General features: G+C 42.3%; 1 protein-coding gene across 1 annotated transcript in view; it reads right to left on the reverse strand.

Annotated features, from left to right (window-relative positions):
• The window catches only part of STK26 (serine/threonine kinase 26), a 61,811-nt gene extending 42,572 nt beyond the window's left edge, over positions 1 to 19,239 (reverse strand). The window contains exon 1 of the mRNA XM_036740155.1: positions 18,955 to 19,239. Coding sequence (XP_036596050.1) covers positions 18,955 to 18,996 — 42 coding nt within the window. The 5' untranslated portion in view covers positions 18,997 to 19,239. The remainder of the gene's footprint in view (positions 1 to 18,954) is intronic.
• Positions 19,240 to 27,265: the final 8,026 nt, after the last annotated feature.

Raw genomic sequence — 27,265 nt, forward strand, 5'->3', positions numbered from 1 at the left:
CTTTAAAATTACTTATTTTTCAGGATTACTGTTGACCCATGGCTTCACTAGAAGAGAAAGTAAACTGTGTTCTTGGGTTGGCTGAACTAAAATCTACTACCGCTGTCCAAAGTCTACCATTTTCTTGGCTTCCACGTTCACCGGATTTGACTCCTTTGGATTTCTTTTTATGGGGATATGTGAAAACTAATGTTTATTCAACCAAACCTCGATCTAAAGAAGACTTGCAAGCTAGGACAATGATGTGATTGCTGGCATTACTGAAAATCAGCTGGAAAATGTTTTCCACGGACTACAGAATCATATTACCCTTTGTATTAGTAATGAAAATTAACAAGAACAATAAAAAATTAAGTGTTTCTTCTTTCTTTTGCTTTTTACAGATTCTATCACATATAGTTAGAAAGTTACAATTATTTTAAATTGCACGTGGACTTTATGGACACCCTGCATATTTTCAGGTTTTTTTTTTTTTTTTTTTTTTTGCCAAAGGCAGGAACATTTTTACTGCTTTCAATTCAGTAAACCTAGGGGGCACCAAAGTGCATGAAGTCCTGGGCTTGGTGTCAGGAAGACCTGGGTTCAAATCCAGCCTGGCTGTGTTGACTCTGGGCAAGTCATAACCTCTGCCTGCCTCGGTTTCCACAACTATTAAATGGGGATAATAATGATAACACCTCCCTTCCAGGGTTGTTGTGAGGATCAAATGAGATAACAGCTGTCAAGTGATTGCTACAATGCCTGGCACATCGTAGGTACTAGTAGGTTAGCTGTTATTATTTTATACGCTAACCACTGGTAGGTGTTGGGGATTGTGATAACAACAAAAATCCTTTTCCTTGAGGAGCTTACAGCCTGCTTCCCATATTACATCGTTCCCCACGTCCAAGCAGTCTAGGCAACCACAAAAGTATTGGAATCCTTCACTTCTCTCACGACTGCCAAATCTGACTGCCTACAGGCGATCCCGTCTGGGCATCGCAGTCAACGAGTCCAAAACAGAGCTCACTGGCATCTTTTCCCTCAAACCTGTTTCTCCTGGGGTCTTCACTACTTTTCTGTCAGTCTCTCATGCTGGAAATCAAGTTATCTTGGCATATGAGCCACAAGAGAAAGAGCTCATCAGTTGTGAGGCCCTCTCTAGCCCACCTTCTCAGTCTGGCACCCCCTAGCAGTGCCCACCTGGACTACCACCTCCATCCCTTCCCATCTCCCAAAACCACCCTTCACACCTGGCCTGACAAATTGCTCTTGTTCAGAGATCCTGTCATATCACTTTTCTTTTCAAAAATATTGAGTAGCTCCCCCACGAATCCCAGATAACATTCAAATTCCTTTGCCTACCGTTCAAGGCAGCCCACCATCTGCTGCCAAAGTGCCTTATCTCATACTATTTGCCCTCTATAATAGTCTACGTTCCAGGCAAACTAAACTACTTCCTCTCCATCCCCTGGACACGCCCTGTGAGTTCCTGCCTCTGGCCTTTGCTCACCCTGTCCTCTAGGCCTAGACTGCCCTCCCTTCCCTCCCCACCCCCTCTGCTTACCAAACTCCTACCAACATTTAAAGGCCACTGAAAATGCCACCTCCTCCACAAAGGCTTCCCAGACTGCCCTTCCATTCAGTAATGACCTCTTCCTTCATGGGCTCACAGCACTTTGTTTTGTGCCTCTGCTAGGAATTTGTGTCTTCCAGTTATCTGTGTATGTCATATGGGGCCCCCTCCACACTATAAGTAAGCTCCAGGAGAACAGACCCTAGATCTTATCTAAATGATGCATCTTCTAGGCACCCCCCCACCACACCCAGTGTCCAGCACACTGTTCTACTTATTAGACTGAAAGTTCTGCACATTTTTATTTCTATATGGTTCTAAACACTGGTACAGGATGGGGAGTTCTCTGTGGCTATTCTTCTCAACCCGCCCCAGTCTTTAGGCTCTTCATACCTAGTGTTGGGACTTCCCAGATGAGGAAACTCTCTCCACCAATGAACACAGGCAGGCACTTTCTCTGCAGTGCAGCAGTCTTAGACAATTGCCTAGGACACTGAAAGTCCAAGTGGCTTGCTTGGGCTCACCCAGCCAATAAGTGTGAAGAGATGGGACTCAAACCCAGCTTTGGCTGGCTCTACAGCCACTACACCTTATGCCTTCTCTCTTCATACCTGGAATATGGACCCATTATTTTTCCCCATCTTCTAGAAGGTTGCAATAGTAACCATTTAAAAAAGTTGAATCCCCCTCAACACCAGCTCCCTGAATTAAAGGTAGGAAACCCAGCATATTTTGGACAGACCTCTCAAGTGAAAGGAAGTAAATCATTATTTGATCTTGAGTTTCCTAAAATCCTTAACTAAAAAATCACCTTCTCCTCAATAACAGGCACATCACTTGAAACAAGTGGGAGATGTCAAAGCACTGCCTAGTTTATCCGGCTCTAAGTTTGTGACTTTTCTAGAGGAAATGTAAGCTGAGGTTTCTCACAAATGGTCAGGAGCAGGGAAAAACAGAAGGGTCAGGTAAAGGTGGCTCAGCTGGGCTCATCCAGAAAGTGTTTGGGAGGCAAAGATTAAGAAATTTGGAAACAAAGGTAAGTTTCAACGCAATCCACCTTCCTTTCCATCTATCACCAACCATCTATCAGAGATGTAAAGGCTGGGAGTTATCTGTCATGTAGTCTAAGCCCTCATGTTACAAACTAAGAAAAGTGAGGGGTAGACAAATTGAATGTTCCTAAGGTCACAGTGCTGAGAGAGCCAGGATTTGAACCCACCTCCTCTGACTCCAAGTCTCACACTCTTTTCTCTGCACCAAGCTATCTCTCATTGCCACTCATTTATTAGAGCATGAATCAAAGGTGAGGAGGAACCTGGTCACATGACCAATTTGATGCTGCTCAGAAGCTAAGAAACATGAGCCACAGTGTATAGTAAGAAATCACTATCCTCTGAGAAGGCAGTGAGGATGTGGGGTTCACTGCACCAGAGCAGAGTCTTCCCTCATTGAAGCTGGTTAAGACCACAGACTACTACCAGAAGTCACCTGTACACAGGCTGAAATCCAAAACATGTTCTTCAAAGTATAACATAGCACATGAGTAGTTCAGTACATGCTTGCCCTCACCCCAAATCCCATCTGTTATTTCTGGAAGCGATGATGATCACGGATGACTATCTTTATAGAATCATAGGTCAGAGCTGAAAGGGATCTTAGAGGCCAAGGAGTCCAACATTCTCATTTCACAGATGAGGAAACTGAGGCCCAGAGAAGTCAAGTGACATGCCAGGGTTACCTAGCTAGTAAGTATCCGAAGCAGGATTTGAATCTAGGATCCTTTATTATAATATAGGTGAGTGGACTTAATGATATCAGAATTCTGACTGAAAAAAATACCAAAGTCACATTACCACATGTTATCTCTAATATCTCAGGCCTTAGATATCAAGATTTAAACATAATGTCCTGTGGAGTGGGAGTCAGTCTTTGTGGGGGGGGGGGGTAGGCGAGGAGAGGAACAGAATAATTTCCCTTTAAAATTTAATTTCTAAAGTTATTCAATAAGTAATACTTGTAAAAATTCCTATAACAATTATTTTTAATAGACAACTGGGACCTTTGTTTTTGTCAATTTGATTAGGACAAGTACTTATATTTTAGATATGACCATAACATCATATTTAGGCTAACTTACAATGGGTTAGGAATAACCATGTCAAAATTTAAAAAAACTGGGGGCAAAGTATTATTATTCTTTCAAAATTGTAGAGAAAAGGAATTTTCAAAATCTGGACACTAACAAATTCTGAAAATGTTTATCCATTTTTACTTTTAAATCTTGATGGTTCTACCTCTTTCTCAAAAGAAAAGGGTTTTTTGGGGGGCTGTGTTTTTAGTAGGGATGCCTTGCATACAACAGCTGCCCCAGTAATTTATTGAATAAACTAATGAAAGAAATGCCAGTGAGTTTGGTGTTACTGAACACTCATTTGATGTTAAAAACAGAGCCTTTAAGACAAAACACAAACTAATATTGCCATATTGAGAATTCAACCAGTTTCTAACTCCACAAATCAAATTTATCTTTTAAAACTTTGCTCCCCCCTAAACACACTGAGGGAAGACCCAACTAAATACAACTGTAAATTTCCCAATCCTTATAAAGCTTAAAAAAAAAAACAAACCAGGAGGCCCAAGGTTCACAAAGAAACTGAAAGCAAGATTAACCAAAGGCACAATTGAGATTTGAATGTATAACCAATCATATGGAGTCTCAGGCCTAAAATGACCAGGCATCTTGTATTAATTAGGCAGTAGAATCTTGAATTTTAGCTTTCTGTCACTCTAGATCCATCCCATAATAACCAATTTTTTCCTTCCCTGAGTGCTCTGGTCCTTTTCTTATTTTCTCTCCCTGCTCCGTGAATATCATATTTCCTTGCTAAGCAACAAACCTAAAATGTTCTTTTATTTCCACTTTCCAGGGGAGTTGCGAGGCTACATCTGTGTACCTGCTAGTGTACCAACCCCTCCTCCCTCCACACCAATATTTCCTACGTGATAACTCTTAATACTCTGAATCCCACCAGTTTTTAGTAGGACAGCCTTCCCCTACTCATATTCAAGCAGGGGATTCACTTTGTCCTACATTGTGGCATGGAACTGCAAAGCTGAAATCTTTTCACTTCACTAACGCACCAAAAATGACAAATCAGATATTCAAACAATCAAAAATAAAAGCTGCTAATACGTCAGGCCTAAATAACAGCATTTAACTAATAGTCAGAACCTTTAAAAAAAGCAAATACCATTATAATCCTAACAAAGCTATTGCCACATCACCCTCAGAAAGCCTGCGTTGTTGATATATCTACAGCAACATAATGAATTCTGTCTGAAGATTCCTATATAATAGAAGCATTCACAAGTGCCTATTTCCCCCTTAATTTATACTGAGGAAGCAAAGGTACTCTACAGATGGTAATTTACACAAGGTAATTACATACAGAACTTAATTTTAACAGTTCTTATACTCACATATTTAATAATGTACAGGTATTGAGCTATTTGCATATAGAACTTTAATATCATATACTATTAAAATATTCTTAATAAAATCTGGAAGCAAGAGGACACAGTAGATGAAAGGTCACCCTAGGCATCAGAAAGACCTGAGTTCAAGTCTTGACTCAAACACAAACTAGTTGTGAGACCATAGGCATAGTCACTTTACCAATCTGCATCAGCAGAAGGAGTTTCCACACTGGGAGTGCCCTATGTGGGCAAAAATCACTGATCTGGACCATAATAAAAGAAACCAGGAAAAAAAGTTTTTCTTCTCCAAAATGTTAGATTATATTTGAGAAGTTTCATGCAAATGCAACATTGTATACTTGGAAAAAGATTTTATGAATTTTTAAAAAATTTAAAAAATTTAAAAATAAAAAAGGAGTGATTTCTGGCTGCTAGTATACCTGCCTATGGTGGCAGGGGCTATAAACCTAAAGAAGCTCAGTCAGCTTACACCAGAAACAAACTACTAAGTGCATTCATTACCACTGTGAATTACTGGCACTGAGACCAAGCTGTCATTCATTCACAAAGTAATTAAAATGCTTTGGGCAGTTTGCTACACTATAAGATATGAGATCTAGAACCTGAGCTGATCCATGCCCTATCACTTTACAGTCCCCACCAGTCCTAGAATCAACACCTAAGAAGAAACTCCTTACCTAACAAAAACACACCCAAAGAATCATCTATGTAACAATCTGAAAAGGTCTCCTTACCTCCGCCAAGTCTGGTAATTTAACTGCCTTCACCTCTAACATCTTCCCCACTAATTCCTCCTTGGAGGCTCACCACCATAAGTCCCACTTTCTTCATGAAGCCTTTCTGATCCCATCCTAAGCTCTCACTGCTTTCTCTCTTAACTACTTTGAATTTTCAGCACTCAAAGTCAGGCAGAGGAAATGGGTTTTGAAATTGTAGGAAATAGGGAGTCAGTGAAGGCTTTTGAGGAGACTGATAAGATGAAATCAATATTTAAAGGAGGATTAATTTGACAGCAAAAGTACTGGATGAATGGTAGAGGGAAGAACCTAGCCAAGGAGACCTACTTATTGGGAGGCAGATGTGAGATGAGGGCTAGGACTAGGGGTGGGTGGCAGAAGTGATACATGTGAGACACTTTGTAGGAGCAAAAAAATAGACAGAGCTTCATAACTAAATGATGATGGGGAAAGAAAAATATAGTCAACAAATTCCAAATACTGCATTGTGGCATGTTTTTTTTACCCTTTTATTTTTTTGCAGAGGGAAGGGGAGAAGGTTATTCCTCTATCTTTATGACCCTCCTAAATCACCAAGGAGTCTAAATCATCTAGAACCTAATTATTCCATATGCTATAATCTAATAATTTTAAAGCCTTGATTAATACTATTATTCTTATTGCTGACAAAGTGCCCAAGATGCTAATTGTGGGGTGAAGACACTCATTTGTTACAATGAAGAGGCAAATGTGATTACATCTGACACTTAACATTGCCTATTCGCTTTGCTTCCCTAATAGAAATACCCTTTCTTCTAAAATGCTGATAAAAAGTAATGCTATTGTGATCTTCCCTCCTTCTTTGATATTTAGCATCCCTTCTTTACTTTCTTATTTGAACAACTAAAACCACCCCCCCCACATCCTAAGTAATTTTTTTAAAGAAAAAGTTAATAAAAAAGACAAGTTTATATCATTATTTACCATTGCTACCAACTACAGAAAACTCAATTTCAATAACCATGGTGAAACAGATTAATATCTACCTCCTTTAGTCTAGAGTCTTTGGCTCATTTGGTTAAGTATTCTGCTGAGACCAAAGTATAATCCAACTGAGAACTGATCATGAGTCAGTTGAGCATAGAGGAAAACTGTTCTATAGTCACATTGTATACCCCTGACCCCACCCCCCCCCCCAACCCCAGGTACCGATGGCCAGAGAAGGAAATGGGAGAATAAGCGCAATGAAAACCCATCACCACGCTAGTGGAAAAACAACTCAACAAGGGCCACCTTCATCCCAAGAAAGACCACATTATATTGACTATAGAGGACATAAATCCAAATTTTCAAGAGGCCTCTTTTTGTACACCATGTGCCAGATGTTTTAACTTAGCCACCTCTCAGCAGCAAATCAATTACACTTGAAATTAACAATTTCTACTCTCAGTGTGGGAGCAAGCAGCTAAAGCAGATGCAACTCAAATTAACTTGGAAATGAAATGGGGGTGTGGGTGGCTGTACAGTATTTGGAAAAAAAATGACAACTTTTTAAAGTTCACCCAAATTTACCAACCTGAAGAATTATATTTCTCATTACACATACATGCATTGTTGAGGGATGGTGGCTTGGTTTTTTGTTTTGTCTTTTTTTTTTTTTTGCTTAGTGTAGTGGCATAAAAATGAAGTTATTTTGAAAAGGTCTGTAATGTAACAATACTGAGAGAAAAAGTTAAAACATTCTGAAGGCTAACCCGATCACATTTTATAAAGATATTATTCTTTTACAATGAATAAACCATAATCTCCAGCAAGAAGGGTAAGGACACATACTTTAATTAGTACCACCGACCAGTAGATCACTTTGACATCAGGTCTGTTGTTCTGCACACTGTCATTATATAATTGAGAAGATGAGAATTCAGGTAAAATACCTACAGATCACTTGTACCCAACTCACATGATGCATCAGTTTAAAATAGTAGGCAAAAGAAAATATACTGCACACCGAAAACAATATATTTAGTTATAATTGGTTATTAAAAGGCAACAACAGAAAATCATTTTTAACATTTAGAATTGCTTAGGTTTTTCTTTTTTTAAAAAAAGTAATTAAATTACCACCATCCCTTCACCTCCAAAGCATTAACCAAATAGTGTTAAAAAGTCATTAGGCAAATTTCTTAAAGGAACTAGGAGATATTAAGTCGACCTTGAAATGAGCTCAAGTGCTGTGTTACTCATTCCCTGAGGGAAACCTCTAAGGTCAAGCAAGGCCCATACTGGGAAAATAACAGTGATATTAATATTAATCCAGGACACTTGGGAATGAATTAGGGTCTTTCTCCTGAACCTTCTATCTTCCCTCCTTCCCTACCCCTTCCATAACTAACCACCCATATTGGCCTAACAGAATTCAATAATATTCTGAAATTTTCACTGGCTAATGAGTGCTAATTCACTTCGACTATAGACAAAGAAGGCCACACAAAATAGCCTTAAAGGTCTAGAAACAATTTATTGGCCTAGGACAGACTCAGCCAAAACAACACATCTTAAGTAGAAAAGCAGCTGAAGTCACCACCCGTATGATGTCACCTCTTTTCCCATCTTTCACTAGCTTTCCTCCAACCCAAAACACCCTTTATAAACCTTATATGATGTTTAATTTTTTAAAAAAAGTATTTTAGCAGAATAAATTAAGAAACTTTGTAATCCTCTGGTTTTAAGAAACAAGCTCTCCCTTCCTTAAGCAAGGTTTCCTCAGCAGCATCCAAAGATCATTATGTCTGAACCTTTGCAGAGGGATGAGTCACAGAAAAGTGCAGTATGGATTAGATTAAGTTTCATTCTATTACCAAGAATCATGTTGGGTTTTTTTAAAGTAACACCTCTACTAAAACCTTCATAGTAATTCATTTAATAACTAGTCAAATCCCACTTTATCATTTTCTGTGCCCTTTGGGCAGCTTGGGATAGCTAGGATGAAGAAAGGCTTCTTTCAGTTGCAGTTACAATTTTTCATGGAGGGATAAGCAGTTATAAACAGAAGCCCTCCAGGTACAAGGCTCCTTTTGTCTCTAAAAGTCGAATTCAATGCTCCATTTTCTCCTGTTCCCCACCACCCTAGAATCTGTATTCCAAAGTGCCCACACCAAAAGAATGATGAGGCATTTCTGGAACCCAAAAGTCATATACCAAAGCTATGCTGTACAGCAGCTTTTCATTTTGCTAACGTTTAAACTAACTTATAATTATCCGAAGTACCATCTTCAGAGCAACTATAAAATATAAAAGCTTCCATAGGCAAAATTAAGCAAAGAATTGGAAAACTTGTTAAAAACAATTTATATAATATTCAATTCAAATTCAACAAATAATTTTTAAAAGAAATTTATTTTTTATTTTTGTTTACAAAACTCAGTTCCACAAGTTTTTGGTTCCAAATTTTCTCTCCCTCCCTCTCCTCTTGCCTCCCCTCCAAGACAGCATGTAATCCAATGTAGGTTCTATATATACCTTCACACTGAACTTATTTACATAATAGTTGAGTTGTAAAGAATTATAACCAATGGAATGAATCATGAGAAAGCAGAAACAAAACCAAAAAAGAAGGAAAAAATGAGAGCAAATAGTTTGCCTCAATCTGCATTCAGACTCCATAGTTCTTTCTCTGGATGTGCTTTTCCATCATGAGTCTTTTTGGAGCTGTGAACCTTGCATTGATGAGAGGAGCCAAGTCTATCAAAGTCAGTCCTTACAGATACCGTGTGTCTATAATCATGTATAATGATCGCTTTGTTCTGCTCCCCTCACTCAGCATCAGTTCATATAAGTCTTTCCAGGAACAAATAATTATTTCTGATGTTCGATTCCCTATATGGAATTGATTTGAGTAACAGTCCAATAATTTAGCTAATGAAGTATCAAAAATATTTATTTAAATTATTTTTAAAAATTATTATTAAAAAGTATTAAAAAGGCATGAAAAACTAGTTACTATCAATGTATCAGACAGGTATTTTAGATGATTATTCTGAGACCAATATCTTAAGTAATCCCTCATATTTCATGGATGCCTATGTACAATCAGAAATTTGAGTCAACAATTTTACATGTGCATGTATGTATTATACATACACACAGAGAGATTCTATTTCATGGAGTTTGTGAATCTTTCTTCCCCATACACAGAAGACCCATAGTATCCATGTACCAAGAGGCCACGGGAACATAAGTACAGATTTGAAATTTACTTCCTTTCGTAGGTCAGCAGGCATATTAATGCTATTCCCCTAACTAGGAGAAAAAGGTAAACTTTCTGCCACCCAACCAAAGTATGAATGTATGATTTGTTGATTAGTTTATTCTTTGCTTCTGCTTAAAGGAAAAGCAGGTAATAGGAAATGCTTCCATAGTCTTAAGACCTTCCCAGTTCCAGTGGGCAGCAATGATTATAAAGCAGAGGTTTATAGAAAAATGAGGTCCTTACAAATAATAATAATATTTAACCTTTATATAGCACTTACCATGTGTGCATGCAATTATTTCATTTAAGCCACACAAGGCCCCTGGAAGGTTATTATTCCCACTTTATAGATGAGGAAACTGAAGTCAACAGAAGTTAAGTGACCTGCCCAGGGTCACACAGCTATTAAGTGTCTAGGACCAAATTTTAACTGAGGTCTTCCTGACTCCAGGCTGGTGCTCTCTCTACTTCACCACTAAGCTGCCAGCCTATGGTTTCAATGATTTCTAATTGATCTCTGGTCTTTATTTTTTTTTACTTGCATTAGCAACTTCTGCACCAATCTGATTCTAGATCCTGGCTACTCCACTCCCACAACCCTTTTATTTATACCAAACAGCCACTAAGTAAAGTCCTGCCTTAGGATAACATACCTTTCTTGGAGTCAAGGGATACATCCCAATGCCAATTATTTAAAGGAAAATGAAGGGAAAATAAAATGGCACCAGCTGTTTACACTCAAAGATATCTTTAAAAATTTCTGGATGCTTCTAGATATTTTTGAAATATTTTCCCCAACAGCCAAAAATTCACTCCTAAGATTGATACCAGGCACTAAGCATGGCAGAGCAATATACTACACTTTAGTCTAGAAATTTCCTAACAAATCTAATAAAGTGTGAATTTCAAATACAGTAAAGCCTGATTTAAGTTGATACTGGGAGGTTGTTTGTTATTCAAAGCAACTGATGCCTCAACTAGATATTGTTCATTAATAAACATATTGAGTAATCCAACTGCAGTTGATTTGAAGTCTGTTTTTCTAGTTCTTGGCATTTTAAATTGATCAAATTTGACTATGTTTCCCTTGTCTTTAGGGGAAAGGGAAAACAAAACCAGCCACACTAACTCAGTAATAAGGACAGTAAATAAATGCAACAACTTCTGCTCATCGGGAGAAACATTTACTAAAACAATTCCTTCTACTTCTACAGGATCTTATATTACAGGATCTTGATTAAAAAAACAATTAAGAATATTAAGACACTATGCGGGGGGTGGGGGCTGCACTATACTTTGCATACATCTCTCATCTACATCGTTCAGTTTTTCAACTCTTTAAGGTTCTAGAGAGACAGAGCATACCTTCATTCCAATTTTGATATCATGACCCAAACCATACTTACTGTTATTCAGATTTTTTCATGAACATTAATTATTCTATCTAATGCTCCACAATACACTGAAGTCTCTTACACCCCTTTAAAATACATTCAAATCTTCAACTCCCTATTCTCTATCTAGAGGAGAGACCACTACAAGCAGGAAGAGTAACTAGTGTGCTCGAGGTCCAAAGGTAACTGGGAGGAGCATCCTCTGTTTCTACCCCAGTAGGGGACAGGTGAAGGGAAAGGCCAATTGAATACAAAGAAAAGATTCAGGCTTCACCATGGGATGCGACTTGATGGGGGTGTGGGGAAACAAAATTCAGGGCAACCTGAGCCACCCTTCTAAAAAGGAAAAAAAAATCAGAATCCCACCATATTTCAATGATCCTAAAAAACATAACCAGTAAAGACTTACTAACTTTTAAAAATGCAAAAACCTGAGAGGGACAGGTATTTTAACTATTAAGTGGCAAGTAGTTTATCACATTCATTCCAACTTAACAGCTGGGTTAGGAAATGAGCCCTATAACTGGTAAGTTTTGATAACAAGGACGAATAGAAGGGGGAAAAGGGGGAAGTGAGTAGAAAGAAACCCTGAAAAAAAAATCACAGGAACTGAAGTAATAATGAGAGGAAAGCCAACCAACAACTTGCATTTATAGTGTACTTAGGGTACTAGGTATTGAGGCAGAGAAAAGCCAGGTTACTTCCCAATTTTATCTAAGGTTGGTCTGTCTCCTTAATGGACAAAAAAGGAAGGTCAAGGGAAGTCAAGTAAATGGTTTCAGTATATAGACAACTGGCTTATTTCTAGGCTATCTTTTTGACATGTTTTTGTGTATATACAAATTGATAATATTCATAAGACATCTCTTATCTGGCACTCTTAAATCACTCCTACTGATGAACAAGACTTCAGGAATTGCAAATCTGACCTAAATGAAAGGGACTCATGGGAAAAGAGACTAGGAAAATAAGATTAATACCTGATTTTGGAAAAGTCCGTCTAAGTCTAGTTCACCTACAAATATTTATTACTTGTCCAATGACTAAGCTAGCTAAGTCCAGAGAGGATCATCATCTGGTTGGCTCTAAAGTGGCCAATTTTCCAACCACAAATTCTAGAAGACCCTCTCATTCATTTGGGGGAGGGGTCAATGAACATTGATGGGGGAAATTACATTTTTATGTTCATTAACTTCCAATTCCGGTTACTTACTAATAACCTTTTTTGTGCTGTGGAACCCTGTGGTGATCTAGTAAAGCCTTTCCAAATGCATGACACAAAATACACAGGATTATATAGGAAACATACTGAAATATACTTATCGCAATATTTTAAAAGACAAGTTCATGGACTTTGGTTAAAAACCCCTGCTCCAACTGAAATTTTGTACTTCTTTCACTTATGAATATTGGTAACACCATTATCCTCAGGAAGGGTCAGTAGGGTTGATTCACCAGACTGCCAAAAGGGTGTAGGAGACCAAAAAGATTAAGCAATAGAGAGGCTGCAATATACATCAATGGCAGGTGTTATCACACTGATAAAACTGCAGATACTTGAGATAAGCGCTGAACATAGAAAAAATGAAAGAGCAAGACAGTTTCTGTCTTTGAGGACTCCAGTTGGTGAGACAAGACACCTTGGTTAGTCAATCAGCAAGTATTTATTAAGAGCTTACTATGTGGTATGCACAATGCTAAGAACTGAGGATAGATACTAAAGTAGCAAAAAACGTGATTCCTGCCCTCAAGGAGCTCACACTCTAATGGGGAAGGCTGCAAATCAATATCTAGGGACATAACAAATGTATGTATCTATACATACAGGGAAATAAACATTTATTAAGCACTATGTGCCAGGGACTGTGCTAAGCACTATACACAGCTAAGTTGAGTTGGGGAGGGGGAGGCTGGAAAGGTAGGAAGGAGACACAGGTTTGAAGGGTTCTAAGTGTCAAACAGAACAGAATATTTGATCCTGGAGGTGAGAGGAATCCTCTGGAGTTTACTAAGTAGAGAGGTGGCATGGGTGGAGCTGTACTTCAAGTGGGGGAAGGACTGGAGTGGGGAGAGAATTGAGCCAGGAAGACTCATGACTAGTCCAGGTGAGGGGACGTGGGTACTGTGTGAGGTCAAAGAAGGGGACATAAACCAAAGATGTCATGAAGACAGGAACGATAAGACTTGGCAACAGATCAGGTAGGTGGGGTGAGAGTGAGGGAGGAGTCAGGGATGAGAATGGGTTGAGGAGCCTGGGTGATAGACAGCTGCTACGTCACAAGGTTGTTGTGAAGATCAAGTAAAATGAAATTATAAAGCACTTGGTAAATTTTAAATCACTATAAGAATGTGAAGTAGGACAGCGAGGTGGCACAGTGGACAGAGTGCTGGGCCCGAGTTCCAATTCTGCCTCAGATGCTTACTAGCTGTGTGCCCCGGGGCATGTCTGCCTTAGTTTCCTCACCTGTAAAATGGTGATAACACCTATCTCCCAGGGTTGTTGTGAGACTCCAATGAGTTAACGCAGGTAAAGTGCTTTGCAAACTTTAAAGTCTTATGTAAATGCTAGCTAATGTTATCCTTAAACAAGAATGTATTCTATACCCCAAAATAACCACTGTAAAACTACACCGCCTCTAACAACCAAGCCTATAAAGGCTTCCCTTCTTACCACTGAATATATTAGATCAAATAGAGCAAGGAATAAAAGTTACTACTTGAAATGGATCCAACATTACAACTCTGCATTCTAGGAAAGACTCATTTTCAAAAACAAACAAGATCTGCATATTTGTCTTCATTAAAATGAATAAAGCTGCTAAGGGGGAAAAAACCACACCACCGGCCTTAGGTGTGTCTACACCTATTTATTAAACCCCCTACTATGTGCAAAGCACCACACTAGGCACTAACAGATACAAAGATGAAAAAATCAGTCTCTTCCCTCCAGAATGGGGCGGGGTGGTGGTGGTGGTGGGGTTTATACTTACAAGTAACAATGATGCATGACAAAACAGATTGGCATGAGGACAAAGGAGAGATGGCACAAAGTGCTATAAGAGTATCAGAGAGGGGAGCAATCACTCTCAAGTGCATGCTCAGGGAGGGCTTTGTGGAGGCAGTGTCTGAACTGGGTTTAGAAGGAAGAAAAGGATTTCGACAAGCAGAAATGTGAATGAATGAAATGAATGAATGAAAAAATCATTTATTAAGTGCTTACTGTGTTCCAGGAAGACGAGGCCGAAGCTCCTGCCTGCACGAATGCACAGAGATAGGAGAGAAGAAAACAATATCAGGACACAGTTAGTATTCCAGTTTGGTGGCGTTGTAATGTGGAATAAGGCTGTAAAGGGAGGTTGGAGCCTGACTGTACAGGCCTTTAAGTGCCAGCCTAGGAAATCTGCATTTTTTTCCCCACAGGCATGGGGCCCCGCTAAAGATTTTTGAGTAAGGGAATGTCAGACCTGTGCATCAGGACTATTGGGATGATGGACAGATGAGAGAAGGGACAGACTGGAGGCAAGGAGGACACTTAGAACATGATTACGACAATCCAGGATATAGGCTGTGAGAGATTTCATTACGGTAGTAGCAACGTGAGGGGAAGGAGAGATTACTTTCTGCTCAAGGGATCAGGGAAGGTTTCATGGAAGAAGTGGCACCTGAGGTGGCCCTTGGAGGTAGGGATATGGAAAGGGAAGTAGCAAAGATAGCCTGAAGGTTTCCAGCTCTAGTGAATGGAATGACAGTGGTGCCATTAACAGGATTGACTAGGGAAGAGGGAAAGGAGGGAAGATTAAGAGCTTAGTTTGGGACATATTGAATTGGAGGTCATCCATGTAGAGAGAGCAGGCAGCTGCAAATGCAGGGGTGGAGAGAAGGACTGGTCATCAAACTTACATACTTATATAAATAGGTATATATATATATATATGTGTGTGTATATATATATATATATATATAAACATACATATATAACACACATTTGATAGTCATAAGAACAGAGATAGAAAACAGTAGGAATGAGATCATTAAGGGAGAATATAAAGGGATGAGCGTCCAAGGACAGAGTTTTGTAGAGAAACCTGCAAGGAGACTCAGTAAGAAAGGACGGAGAATAAACAGCAAGAAAGCTGTCTACACTAGGAACCTCCCCGTCCTTTCTTCTCATACTCTTCTAAACCCTCTGCAGTCTAGTCTCCAACTCCATCCTTCAAATGAAACTACTCTCTCCAAAGCTACCAAGGGCAAGTAGGTGGCTCAATGGACAGAGTCTTCCTGGAGTCAGGAAGACCCAAATTCAAATCACACCTTAAACACTAGCTACATGACCCTAGACAAGTTACTTGGGTCAGCCTCAGTTTCCTCATATGTAAAATGAGGGTAATAATAACATCATCCTTGACATCTCAGTCGGCCCACATATCTAACCTGTTACCCCATTGTATTGTTTGCTTGCTTTAGGAAAAGCATTCCTAAAGTGTAAATTCTAGTGGATCCTTATCATTTAAAGCTCAAGATGGGACCCTTGCTATTGTCTTTTTCTACTACTCCCCTCCACACATGCTATGATCCACAGAGCTACATTGGCCTACTTCTCTTCCCATCTCTGGACCGTTGCTCTCCTTCAGCACCTTGGCCTGAACTCCAAGCCTCCTGCTCCCGACCTTTCTCAGTCCCGCAGACTGTCAGTGCCTCTCCTCTGAGATGACTCGCCATTTACACTGTATGTGCCCAGATACAGTCATGCTGCCTTTTTCATTTGACTGTGAGCTCCTTGAGGGCACAGGCCATAGTTTTGGCTCCTTTTCTATGGTACCTGTTCACACACATCTTTAAGGCTGGCGAGAACATTTACATACATTCCCTCACTGGATCCTCACTTCAACCCCATAGGGCAGGTACTCTAATTACCTACTTGTTAACAGAAGAGAAAACTGAGACTCAATGAGATTAAGTGACTTGTCCATGATCACACAGCTAATATCTCGATGCAGCTTTCAAATCAAGGTCTTCTTAATTCTCAGAACCATAACCACTATGCCCTGTTGCCTCAAGAACCAGAGGAAAATTGTGTTACAGAATGCATCTATAAATGTAGATTAGCAAGTACAGGTTAAACGAATAATATTGGAGTAAAAACAAGACAGTTTTAATAATAAAAGTGATGCTATACTTTTAGGTTCTCAATATAGGGAAAAAAATGCTTCCAATTGTGAGACCCCAAAAACCTTAAAATTTAAGAAGACCTATAGAGATGGTACAAAAGTTAAAGTACTATCTTGGTATTCTATATGACATTGGAAAAAGAAAAGATTAATGGGTCAAACAACCTAAGTATTATGAGGTTTACTAACTGAAGTGTCAGAATTGGAGCAATTCCTGTGTCTTCTTCAAAGTTTTTTTTTTCCGTTTTAAACCAATGACACAAATTCCTTTGTCTGAAAGTCAGGAATGTCCGTCAGACTTAACAGATAGAACAGTCCAGCTTGCGGCCAGGGGAGTAAGTGAACCAGGAGCACTTACTTTCTGGAAAGATTCTTGTTCCTAACTTCCTTAAACTGTTTTTTTTAATTGAAAGGAGAAAGTTATAAGAGCAATTATCTCACTCTTTTTTTTAAAAAAATGTAGCTTTTAAAGCATGCAATTAACTTTAAAGTTTCTTTAGTACCTATCTGAAACCTTCTGTTACATCTCTCTAACAGTATTTTACAAAGTAACAACCTTCCTGCTATGTGAGTATTTCATCTACAATATCGCACAATGAATATACAAAGTAGCCTGGACTTAAGAGCTATGCTCATGCTGTCAGATATTTATTTTTAGGGCAGTGTTACAAAGTTAACTGTGGAAAGTAAGAGCTTAAGAACTATGTTGGGGGTGGTAGCGGAAAGACTGGAGAACTTAAAATTTCATTAAGGAAAATGAGGCAGATAAGCGATTCTTTTTGTGTTCCTAGTACTGATTTGGGGGTACAAATCAATTTAAGAGTCATGAGACTACAATCTCTGTGGGGAGAAATGGAGGGGCACAACTTGTAATTGAAAAAAAAGGAATATTAATCTGAATCACTGTATTGGCAAATCAGCTAAGAGGACAAACACTGAAAATGAGTGGCTAACTAATTCATAGGACAAGTTTAAAGCCATTTCACCAGAACAGCTCAGTGCTTACTGAACTTCAGAGATTCCCAAACTTTATGAATAATGACAACAAATTAAAGGCATAAAAAGGGAATTGCTAAAAGGTGCCCATGTTCATATACACCAAAGTAGAAATCATTTGATTTTGAAAGAAATGACTGAGCAAATTACAAGATGCAATACGATTAAATTCAGGAGAGCTCAATCTGTTCTTATTTTCTAAAAAATAAGAAGTAAAAACTTGAGACTAGGCACTGAACTCTCCCTGAATCTATCTAAAAGGCCGAGTCACTAGGAAACGCTGCTAAAACCTGGGTTAGATATATACAGAATAGAAATCACTTTTCCTTTTGAAGGACTTAAGAAATCTCTGGGAACTTACATAAAAGAGGACTAACTACTAAACAAAATGACATTCAAACCTCAATAAAACTTTAAAGGAAACTTTACAGGTGGCTGAAAATCCATGGCCAGGAATGTTACTGCAAATATGGGCTGCCTACTAGTCCAACACATTTTTCTGAACTTTAAAAAGTTTTCTTATTGTTACAAGAGGAGGGATTGAGGCTTTCGAGATCTTGGCCTCTGAAAAGAGTTCTGGAAGCAATGGGAGGGGGGGAACGTTTAGGGAAGAGGTGTATGCTTATTTAGAGAAACTAGTTCAGACTTGGACAGCTTTCCCTAACTAGCCTGAAATGCAGTGTCCTAAATGTCTTGTCTTCCTCAACTGCTTTCCAAAGGCTTAACAAGTTTGCTTTTATAAGAAAGCAAAGGTGTTTGTGGGTTGTTTTCTTTTTTCAAGAGGGAGGGGGAGGGGAGGGTGCAAGATGAATGATAAAGTAGAAATACATATTCGTCCGGCACACAAGTCCTCTACAACCCAGGGCACAAACTTCTCTTTCCCTTAGGAAACGGTGAGGGGAGGGGTGGGGGACCCGGTAGGGGCAGAGAAGGGCTCCTCTGAATCGGGCTGGAGCTCGGATTTCCAGGTGGCAAGGGGGATGAGACTTCACTGTTGAAGCAGCAGCTCCAAAATGAAAGGAAAAAGAGAGAGTCACCTCATTCTACCCACAGGAAGAGCCCAGTTAGTTCAGCGTCTCCTCCACCACCCCTGGCCCGGCCCGGCCCGCCTCCCGGGGAAGGGCCGTGGGGCCCGAGCCCCACCGAGGGGCTGCCGCAGCCTCCTGCCAGCAGCCCCCCGATCTTCCCTTCGCCCCATGGTGGGCGCAGGTGCCCGGAACTGAGGCCCCATTCCACTGCATCCCATCCCCTGCCGTCGTACGCCCCCTCGCTCGTACCGTCCTCCCACCCCCGGCCCTACCTCCCCGCGGGGAGCCCCAGAGACACCCCCGATCCCCTGGGCCGCGTCGGGCCGCCCCGGCGGCCTGGGCCTCCTCACCTGCATCCCGGGCACTTGCACGGCCACCGGCGAGTGCGCCATGGCGGGGGCAGCGGCGGCTGCAGCGGCGGCGCGCTCCTCTCGGGCCGGCTTCCCTCGCGGGCCTGCCCTGGCGGCTGCGGCGCCGGCGCCGGCACCGGCACCGCGGCCTGGGGGGGCGGATGAGCGCGGCGTGTCGCCGGTGGCTGGCCCGGGACAGAGAAGAGGGGAGGGCTGCGCAGGTGAGGGGCGCTGCGCGGCTGCGGGCACCTCAGCCTCCTCAGCGGCCGAGTCCTCGTGCCCCGGGGACGGCGCGCGATCGGGGGAGCGGGCGAGCTCCCTGCGCAGCCGCCGCCGCCGCCGCTGCTGCTGTTGCCGCTGCGGCTACGGCCACCGCCGCCGCCGCCGCCGCTGTTACTGACGCCGCCGCCGCCGCCGCCGCCGCCGTCCGGCTGCGCTGCGCTCTGCGCTGCCTCGGCTCAGCTCGCCTTGGGCCGCCTGGCGCGCGGCGCTGCGTGTGCGGCGCGGTGCGGCAGCGCGGGCTCCAGTGATGCCGTCCGCCGGCGCCTCGCTGCTTTTGGCAGGCTGGGAGGCGGCGCCAACGGCGGCTGGCCGGCCCGAGGGGCGGGCGAAGGGCGGGCCAGCAGCGAGCCCTGCCCCTGGCCCTGGCCCGCCGGGACGGAACGGAACGGAACCGGACGGGACGGGTCGCGACGGGATGCCCCTAGGCGCTTCAGGGACTCTGAGAGGCGCCCGACTCAGGCGGCTCCCAGGAAATTGGACCTCGGGGAGGGGGGAGACCGGCTGAGGGGTTAGGAGACCGGAGGACGGGGGACATGGTGTTGCGGAGTCACCTCTAGGGGCAGTATCTTAAGGTGGAGTTAGTGCCGCCGGCGCCCGAGCGGCCCGAGCCTGGAGGGCAGACCTGAGCCTCCGGCTTAGCAAACTCAGCCTCTCCCACTTCCAGGCCAGTTGGTAAGGCCCGACTGGAGTGGAAGAACTCTCCTCACCGTGACCTTCTTTTGCCCCCTGTCAGGGCTTTTGAGTGAAGAAGTACCATGAGATTGGGTGCTAAGATCACATGTCACGTGGGAAAGGTCCCTATCTAGCTCAGCTCCAGCTCATTTTAGAGTAGGGCGAAACCGAGGCCTTCAGAGAACAAGTGACTTGTCCAGGGTCACTCCTGCAATAGGCAGGAGTATTATATGTGGTATTCTCTCCAACAGTGCTGATCACAACCGATCCACCCTTGCCCATCTTGTGTTACTGTGTTCTATGCCCTCCCATAGATCCACCACAGGGATTCCACCCAACCTGCAAAAGGTGTGGGTCCTTTCTTGCTTTCTCTGTGCCATCTGGCTATACCAGTGAAGTATGTGAGATCACCCTGGCTCCCACCACATGGCTCACACCTTTTCTGATCATCCTTTGACTCAGTAATGTCCCTCAGGACACTTCTTTGGTCTAGACTAGACCATCATCTATTCTAGTGTATGCTAAAAGGGTCTTTAAAAATAATTTTTTTTTAACCATATAGCACCTTAGAGTCTTTAAAAGCACTATATAATTTCCCAAATGCAATTCAGCCCACTCTTTTTCTCTTGGGCTCAAGTTATTGTCAGTCAGCAGCCCCCATAAGAGTATGGGATATATCTGCTAATGGACTGACTTAATGTACAGGCCATCCAACTGCATGTTATCTGGACAATAAGCATTTTTCATCCATTTGGTTTATATTCTCCAAACTGTTAGGCTGACCTCTTTTGAGTGACCATGCATCTCGCTGAAAAATGCTAGGCAATTTGGATGCAATCAGCACAATTTCCCCAGCAAACAGTAGTATCTAGAGGACCTCACCATCTGTGGGCAAGATTACTAGGAGCACACAGACACAGGCAACACACACAGAAGCATAGCTCCTTTGCTCAGACCTTACTCTTACCACCTCAATTCCACACTTGAGAGAAAACAGGCATTTTTAAGATCAATTGGATAAAATTTTATTTCCCAGGTGACCCCAGTACTCTCAAAAACTATTCCAGCAGAACAAGGTACTAACAAGCCTGAAACTTAAAACCAAATTCAATAAAAGGCCTGTAGTTTAAATGTGAAGGCCCAGCCTAACTAAAGGCTCATCAGACTAAAGGTTGACTACACTCGATGAAATTTTTGGCCACAGCAATTCATAAAGATTGTCTGCTAAGATATGGAAGGGTTACCAGGAAGAAGAGGGAGTTCAGATTTTTGGGACACATCAAAGTTCCTAATAGATCACCTGATCACAGATCTATAGCTGAAAGAGACCTTTTTTTTTCTTGCAGGGGGGGGGGGAAGGCAGGGCAATTGGGGTTAAGTGACTTGCCCAAGGTCACACAGCTAGTAAGTGTATCAAGTGTCTGAGGCTGGATTTGAATTCAGGTCCTCCTGACTCCAGGGCTGGTGCTCTACTCACTGCACCACCTAGCTGCGCCCAAGAGGCCTTCTTTATGAGTCATATAGTTGAACTTATTTATTGGACACAGGAGGAAACTCTGGCCCAGAGATGTGAGGTCACTTGCCCAAGGTGATTGGTTGTTGTCCCTCATTCTCAAAGAGGACCAAAATGCCATCACTATGTTGGGATCAAGGTACAGTGTGTCTGACTGCTGGCTGCTCAGAAGGCTCCACCATGTGAACATTTGGAGTAGAGATGTCTTACGTTTAATTTGAGCTACTGCAATTCTGCTTTGCTCATAGAACACAGCACCTTCTTTGATGCTAGGTACTCCTGGGCCAGTGTCTCCCATGTCTCCCAATCCATTCCAACATTCTTCAGAGAGACCTTGAGAGTGTCTTCATATCACCGCTTCTGACCTCCAAGTGAGTGTTTGCCTTGTGTGAGTTCTCCATAAAATAATCTTTTAGGCAAATGTACTTTTGGCATTCAAACTTGGCCAGCCCATCAGTTTTTTCTGCAGTAGAGTTTGAATGCTTGGCAGTTCAGATTGAGAGAGGACCTCAGTGTCTAGTACCTTATCTTGCCAGGTAATCTTCAGAATCTTCCTAAGACATTACAAATGTAAGCAATTCAGTTTCCTGGCATGGCGCTGGTAGACTGCCCAGGTTTCACAGGCCTACCACAATGAGGTTAGCACAATGGCTCTGTAGACCTTCATCTTGGTAGGCAGCCTAATACCTCTTTTCTCTCATGCTTTCCTTTGGAGCCTCCCAAACACTCTGGCAATGAGCGTGTCAACCTCTCATCATCTATGTGCACATCCCTGGAAAGTAGACTGCCAAGGAAAATGAATTTATCTCCAGCATTCAAAATTTCTCCATTTGCTGTAACCGACGATTCCACATGTGGATGGTGTGGTGCTGGCTGGTACAGAACCTTCATTTTCTTGGTGTTAATTGTTAGACCAAAATTAGCACAAGCAGCAGAGAATCAATCCATACTTTGTTGCATCTCATCCTCAGAGGCTGCATTGAGTGCACAATCATATGTGAACAAAAAGTCATGCACCAACTTTCCCTCCCCTGCCCAAGGTAAGGTCACATAGGTAGAGTGAGATCTAGGATTCTAACCAAGGTCCTGTGAGAGCAAATCTAGCTCCCTTTGGTTTCTATATGTATTTAATAAAGGATATGGTTTTCCTTACTCCATGTTAAATTAACCTTGTCTGATGCTAGACTTCACATGTATTTACCTAACTTGGACAGACCATTCTTTTTGATGTAAATGTTTCTACTCCAACCACCCCTAGTCACATCAAACTTAGATTAGTTTGAATAGTCACCAAGCTGGTCTCCCTGACTCTGGTCTCTCCCACCTCTAATTCATCCTTGATCTGAAATTAATCATCTTGAAACACATGCTTTCTAAAAGACCACACTCTTCAGAATTTATAAGTTTCCCATTACCTACAACAGTGTTTCCTAAACTTGTGTAGCCACAGCAGCCCATAAATACTGGCCCAAGGGATCTGAGGACATTAAATTACCCAAAGAGAAAAGGGGGAAGGCTTTTGTCAAGGAAATTTTGGAACAAACTAGAACTTGACCTGCAAAAATCATCAAGCATGTTTTTGTTGCGTTGTTTAATATTTTAGAGGGGCAATATTTTATCGTGTCAAAGTATACTGAGCCCTCTATTCATATTGCATAGAACAACGGATGAAGAAGCTGGGGCTTAGGAAAGTTAGGTTTTTTTCTCAAGGTCACATAGTAAGTGGCAGAGCTGGAGCTTGAACCCAGGTTTGCGAAACCCAGGCCTTGTAGCCTATCTACTACATTTGATAAGAATCAGTCTAACTGGATGGTAAGATAAAGAAAGTAGCATATAGTATAGTGGGGGAAAGCACTGTGTCTGGAGTGAGAGACATCATTGTTGATGTTGTTGAGTCATACCTGACTCTTTGTGATCCCATTTGAGGTTTTCTTGGCAGCAGAGATCCTCGGGTGGTTTGCCATTTCCTTTTGTGGTTCGTTTTACAGATGAGGAAACTGAGGTAAACAGGGTGAAGTGACTTGAGGTATTAAGTGTCTGAGGCCAGATTTGAACTCAGATCTTCCTGATTCCAGGCCCAGTACTCTATCTACTGCAGTACCACCTAGCCATCCTGAAGTGAGAGTCCCTTGGGTCAAATCCTAGTCCTGTTACTTACAACTTGTGATTTGTATGACCTTGGACAAATCACTTCCCCTTTCAGGACTCAGTTTATTCATCTGTGAAATGAGGGAGTTGGACTAGATGGCCTCTGCAGGGCCCTTCCTTCTTTAGATCTAGATCTGTACACTTCTTGGCATTCCTAATGGAAGCTAACACAGCGCTAAGCACAGACACATGTTAATTGACTATAGCTGCATGGTGTTCTAGATACTTTTGGATTTTTTTATCCTTTCCTGCGATTTCAAAAGTGTAGGGCTTTCCCAGTATAGAAACCCCCTCTACAACTGGAATGTAACTTCTAGTCTTACATAGTTACTAGCAGGTCATTGAGAGATTGAGTGACTTTACCTTGGATGGGCCAAGGAGCTCAGGTCTTCCTGCTCCCAGAGCCTATCCTCAATGCCCTGCCTCTTTCTCATTCCTTCGGAACCTCATTATTAAATAAAAGTCAAGTTGCCCCACTGAGCATGGCCAGTAAATCCCAAGTTAGCAGACTTAGCCCAGCAAAACATCACCATAATGTACTTAGCAAGAGAACCGAGGGCTTCAATTTCTCAAGGTTTGCGCAGTCTTAATGTTAAACATTTTTAACGTCTTCTCAGGTTTATAAATATTTATTGAAAGCTATAAAATGTAAGTAGCTTGGGAAACAATGCAGGTTCATAAATAAAATGTAGCAGGGGAAAAAAATGACAGAAGAGCTTTTAGCGTGGGCCAACGGAAGGGAATGCATTTAGGGAAAAGTACACAGTAAACTTAAAAGATAATGGGCTCTCAGCTATCCGTTACTAACCAATACAAAGAAGAAGAATAACTCATATGTTAGAGAGCATTAGCACACTCCGAGATCTGGGGAGCAGGAAGGCTGCAAACAGCTTTTGCCCCAAACCTTGATGAAGGACTGATGGCAGCCTTTGGAACACCTAAAGGCATCCTGAGGCCAAGCCTGCAGAAGCAAAGGGATCCCATGCTGTCTTGTCCTCATACTGCAGAGGGAGAACAAGAGGGCTGACCAGGCCAGACCTTTCTATGGCAGAACCGTAGCTCTAAGGAGTCTGATTACATGGGGGGCTTTCCCTGGGTATCTGGGTTTGGGGAGTTTCTCATCATGGCATCCTTAGGACCTAGCAAATAGGAGTTGGTAGGCATTCCATAAATATCTGTTGACCAGAAATGCAGCTGTGATATAAAAGCAGAGATCTCGAGTTGGAATCCAAGAGGAGCTAGATCCAAATTCTGCCTTGGACACTTACTAGCGAGGTGACCTTGGGCAAGTCACTTGACTTCTCTGGGCTTCAGTTTACCTCTCTGTCAAATGAAGAGGTTAGACTGGCTGGCCTTAAGGTCTCTTCCAGCTCTAAATCTGTAATCCTATGAGTTAGTAGGAGAACAATTGGAAACAAAATAGAAACCATTATCCTAACATATGGTATTTTTCCTCTATTACTCAAAAAGGAATACAATACTGGTTGTTCACCCTTGGAAAAAAAAAAACCATAGCAGAGTGGAAAAGGCAAATTTAAAAATCTTCACTTTTCCACTTAAAATTCTCCTACCCTGGTTCATTCTCTCATTACCTTTCATTTGGCCTATTAAAATGTGTTTGTTACAAGGTGGTTTTTTCCCCCAAGGGAGGAAAGAAGGAGAGAAGATCGATTTTTGTTAATTGAAAAATTAAAAAAACCCTTCTAAATGGTTTTCCTGCCTCCAGCCTCTTCTACTTCCAATCTACTCTGCACACAATTGTCAAATTAATCTTCCTAATAGGCAGGCCTGGCCCTGTCATTCCCCTGCTTGGAAATTTTCAGTGGCTCTGGATCACCTATGGAAACAAGTCTTGGGCCCTTAGCCTGGAATTCAGAGGCCTCCAGGCCCTGGCTCCAATTTGTTTTCCCAGCCTCATCTCTGCTTGATCCTCTGCACGTACCCCAGTGCTAGCTCTGGCTAAAGGGGGTGCTGCTCAGTGTTCTTGAAATGTCCATTTTTCTGTCTCTTTGCCTATGATCAAACTGTTCGCTCCATGTGAATGCCTTCCCCCCCTCCTTTGCTTATTGGAATCCTATTCATCTTCAAAAACATAGTTCAAATGCCTCCTCCATCACAGGTGAATACTAGGTGATTGGTTGGAACGGACTTATTAGCAGCTCATAGATCAAGGACTGCAAGGGGCCTCAAAAACTATCCATTGCAACCTCTTAATTTTATAAATGAGGAAACAGAAGCCCAGAAAGGCATGTTTTCTCTGTCCTCTGAGCAGCACTTTGTCTTGTTTCAAGTACTGATCACACATCTTACAATTACCTGTGTTTGTACTCTACACCATGAGCTCCCTAAAGGCAGTGACCACGCTGTGCTCTAGTCCGTCATTCTAGTTCGGCCTACTGTGTGCCCTTGGGTAAAGCATTTCCCCTCTCTGGGCTTCAGTTTCTTCCTCTGTAAAATGAGGGGGTTGGACTAGATGGTCTCTGAGGTTCCTTCCTGCCCCTAGGCCTCAGTTTCCTCCTCTGTAAAATGAGGGGGTTGGACTAGAGGGCCTGTGAGCTTCTTTCCAGCTCTAGAGCTAGGATCCTAGAACCTATGTTTCTTTGTCCTATTCTCTTAGGGCCTGGCTTTATCGGGGACCTTGCACAGCATAGCTACTCAGTAAATGTTTGCTGAACCAAAAAGCCTTCAGATACTGCTGCTGGGATAGAGCGCCTTGAAAAAGGCCCTATGACATCACTAGGTCAAGGAACACTAAATCCCCAGGCCTACTGAGTTGGCCTATATATAGCTCAGGTTCTTCAGGGCCTACACGAGCACATGGCTCCTCTTGGATAGTTTCTTCATTCACATAGTTGAGGTTCCTCAGGGCAGAATTTCCTCTGTCACTTTCTACTTCCTGGTGCTTCCGAAGGGCCCAAAGCTCCCACACAGTCGCTGAGAAAGTGGTTTCCTGCCTCAAACATTTCCCTGCTTAGAAACGGACTCATTTTTCAGGCATCGTCTCCAAGCGCTCCTTTAGTCAATGCCTTCCCGGTGAGCTCAGAGGGCTCACCAGGCTCAGGCCAGTTCCACTCACTTGCACAAGTGACAGGTGTAAGAATAGCTCCCGTTTCTCTAACAATAGTAACAGCCGTTCCTGTCTCTCTTGGGCTCTGAGGTTGCCAAAGGCTCTCTTTCACCATGGCCCCGTGAGGGAGGTGGTGTGATCCATTTGACGGAGAAAGAAATTGAGGCTCAGAATGCTGGAAGAGACTTCAAAGGTCATTTACTTTGACCGCTCACTTTACAGATGAGGAAACTGAGGCCCAGGGAGGCAAATAAGAGTTGGAAGGAACCTTAGAGGCCATCTAGTCCAGTCCCCTCCTTTTACCCAGGAGGGACCTGCAGCCTTCTCAAGGTTAAGTGGTTTGCTCCAGGTCATACCGCTAATAAGCTTTCGAAGTTGAAATGTCACTTAACCTCTTAGTGTCTCAGGTAACTCTCGTACAGTGAGAAGGCTTCCATGTTATAATGGATTTAGAGTCAGAGGTGTTGGGTTTGAATTCTAGCTTTGCCACTTATTTGCCGTGGAACTTTGGGAAGGTCAACTTGCCCTCCCTGGGTCCTCAGCTTCTTCCTCTGTAAAATGAGAGTTGGAATGAAAATGAGGTGCCTTCTACCTCTAGAGCTCAGCCCCTATGAATCCCATGACTTGGC

This window comes from Trichosurus vulpecula, chromosome X (assembly GCF_011100635.1).
Source record: "Trichosurus vulpecula isolate mTriVul1 chromosome X, mTriVul1.pri, whole genome shotgun sequence".
Classification (NCBI taxonomy): domain Eukaryota; kingdom Metazoa; phylum Chordata; class Mammalia; order Diprotodontia; family Phalangeridae; genus Trichosurus; species Trichosurus vulpecula.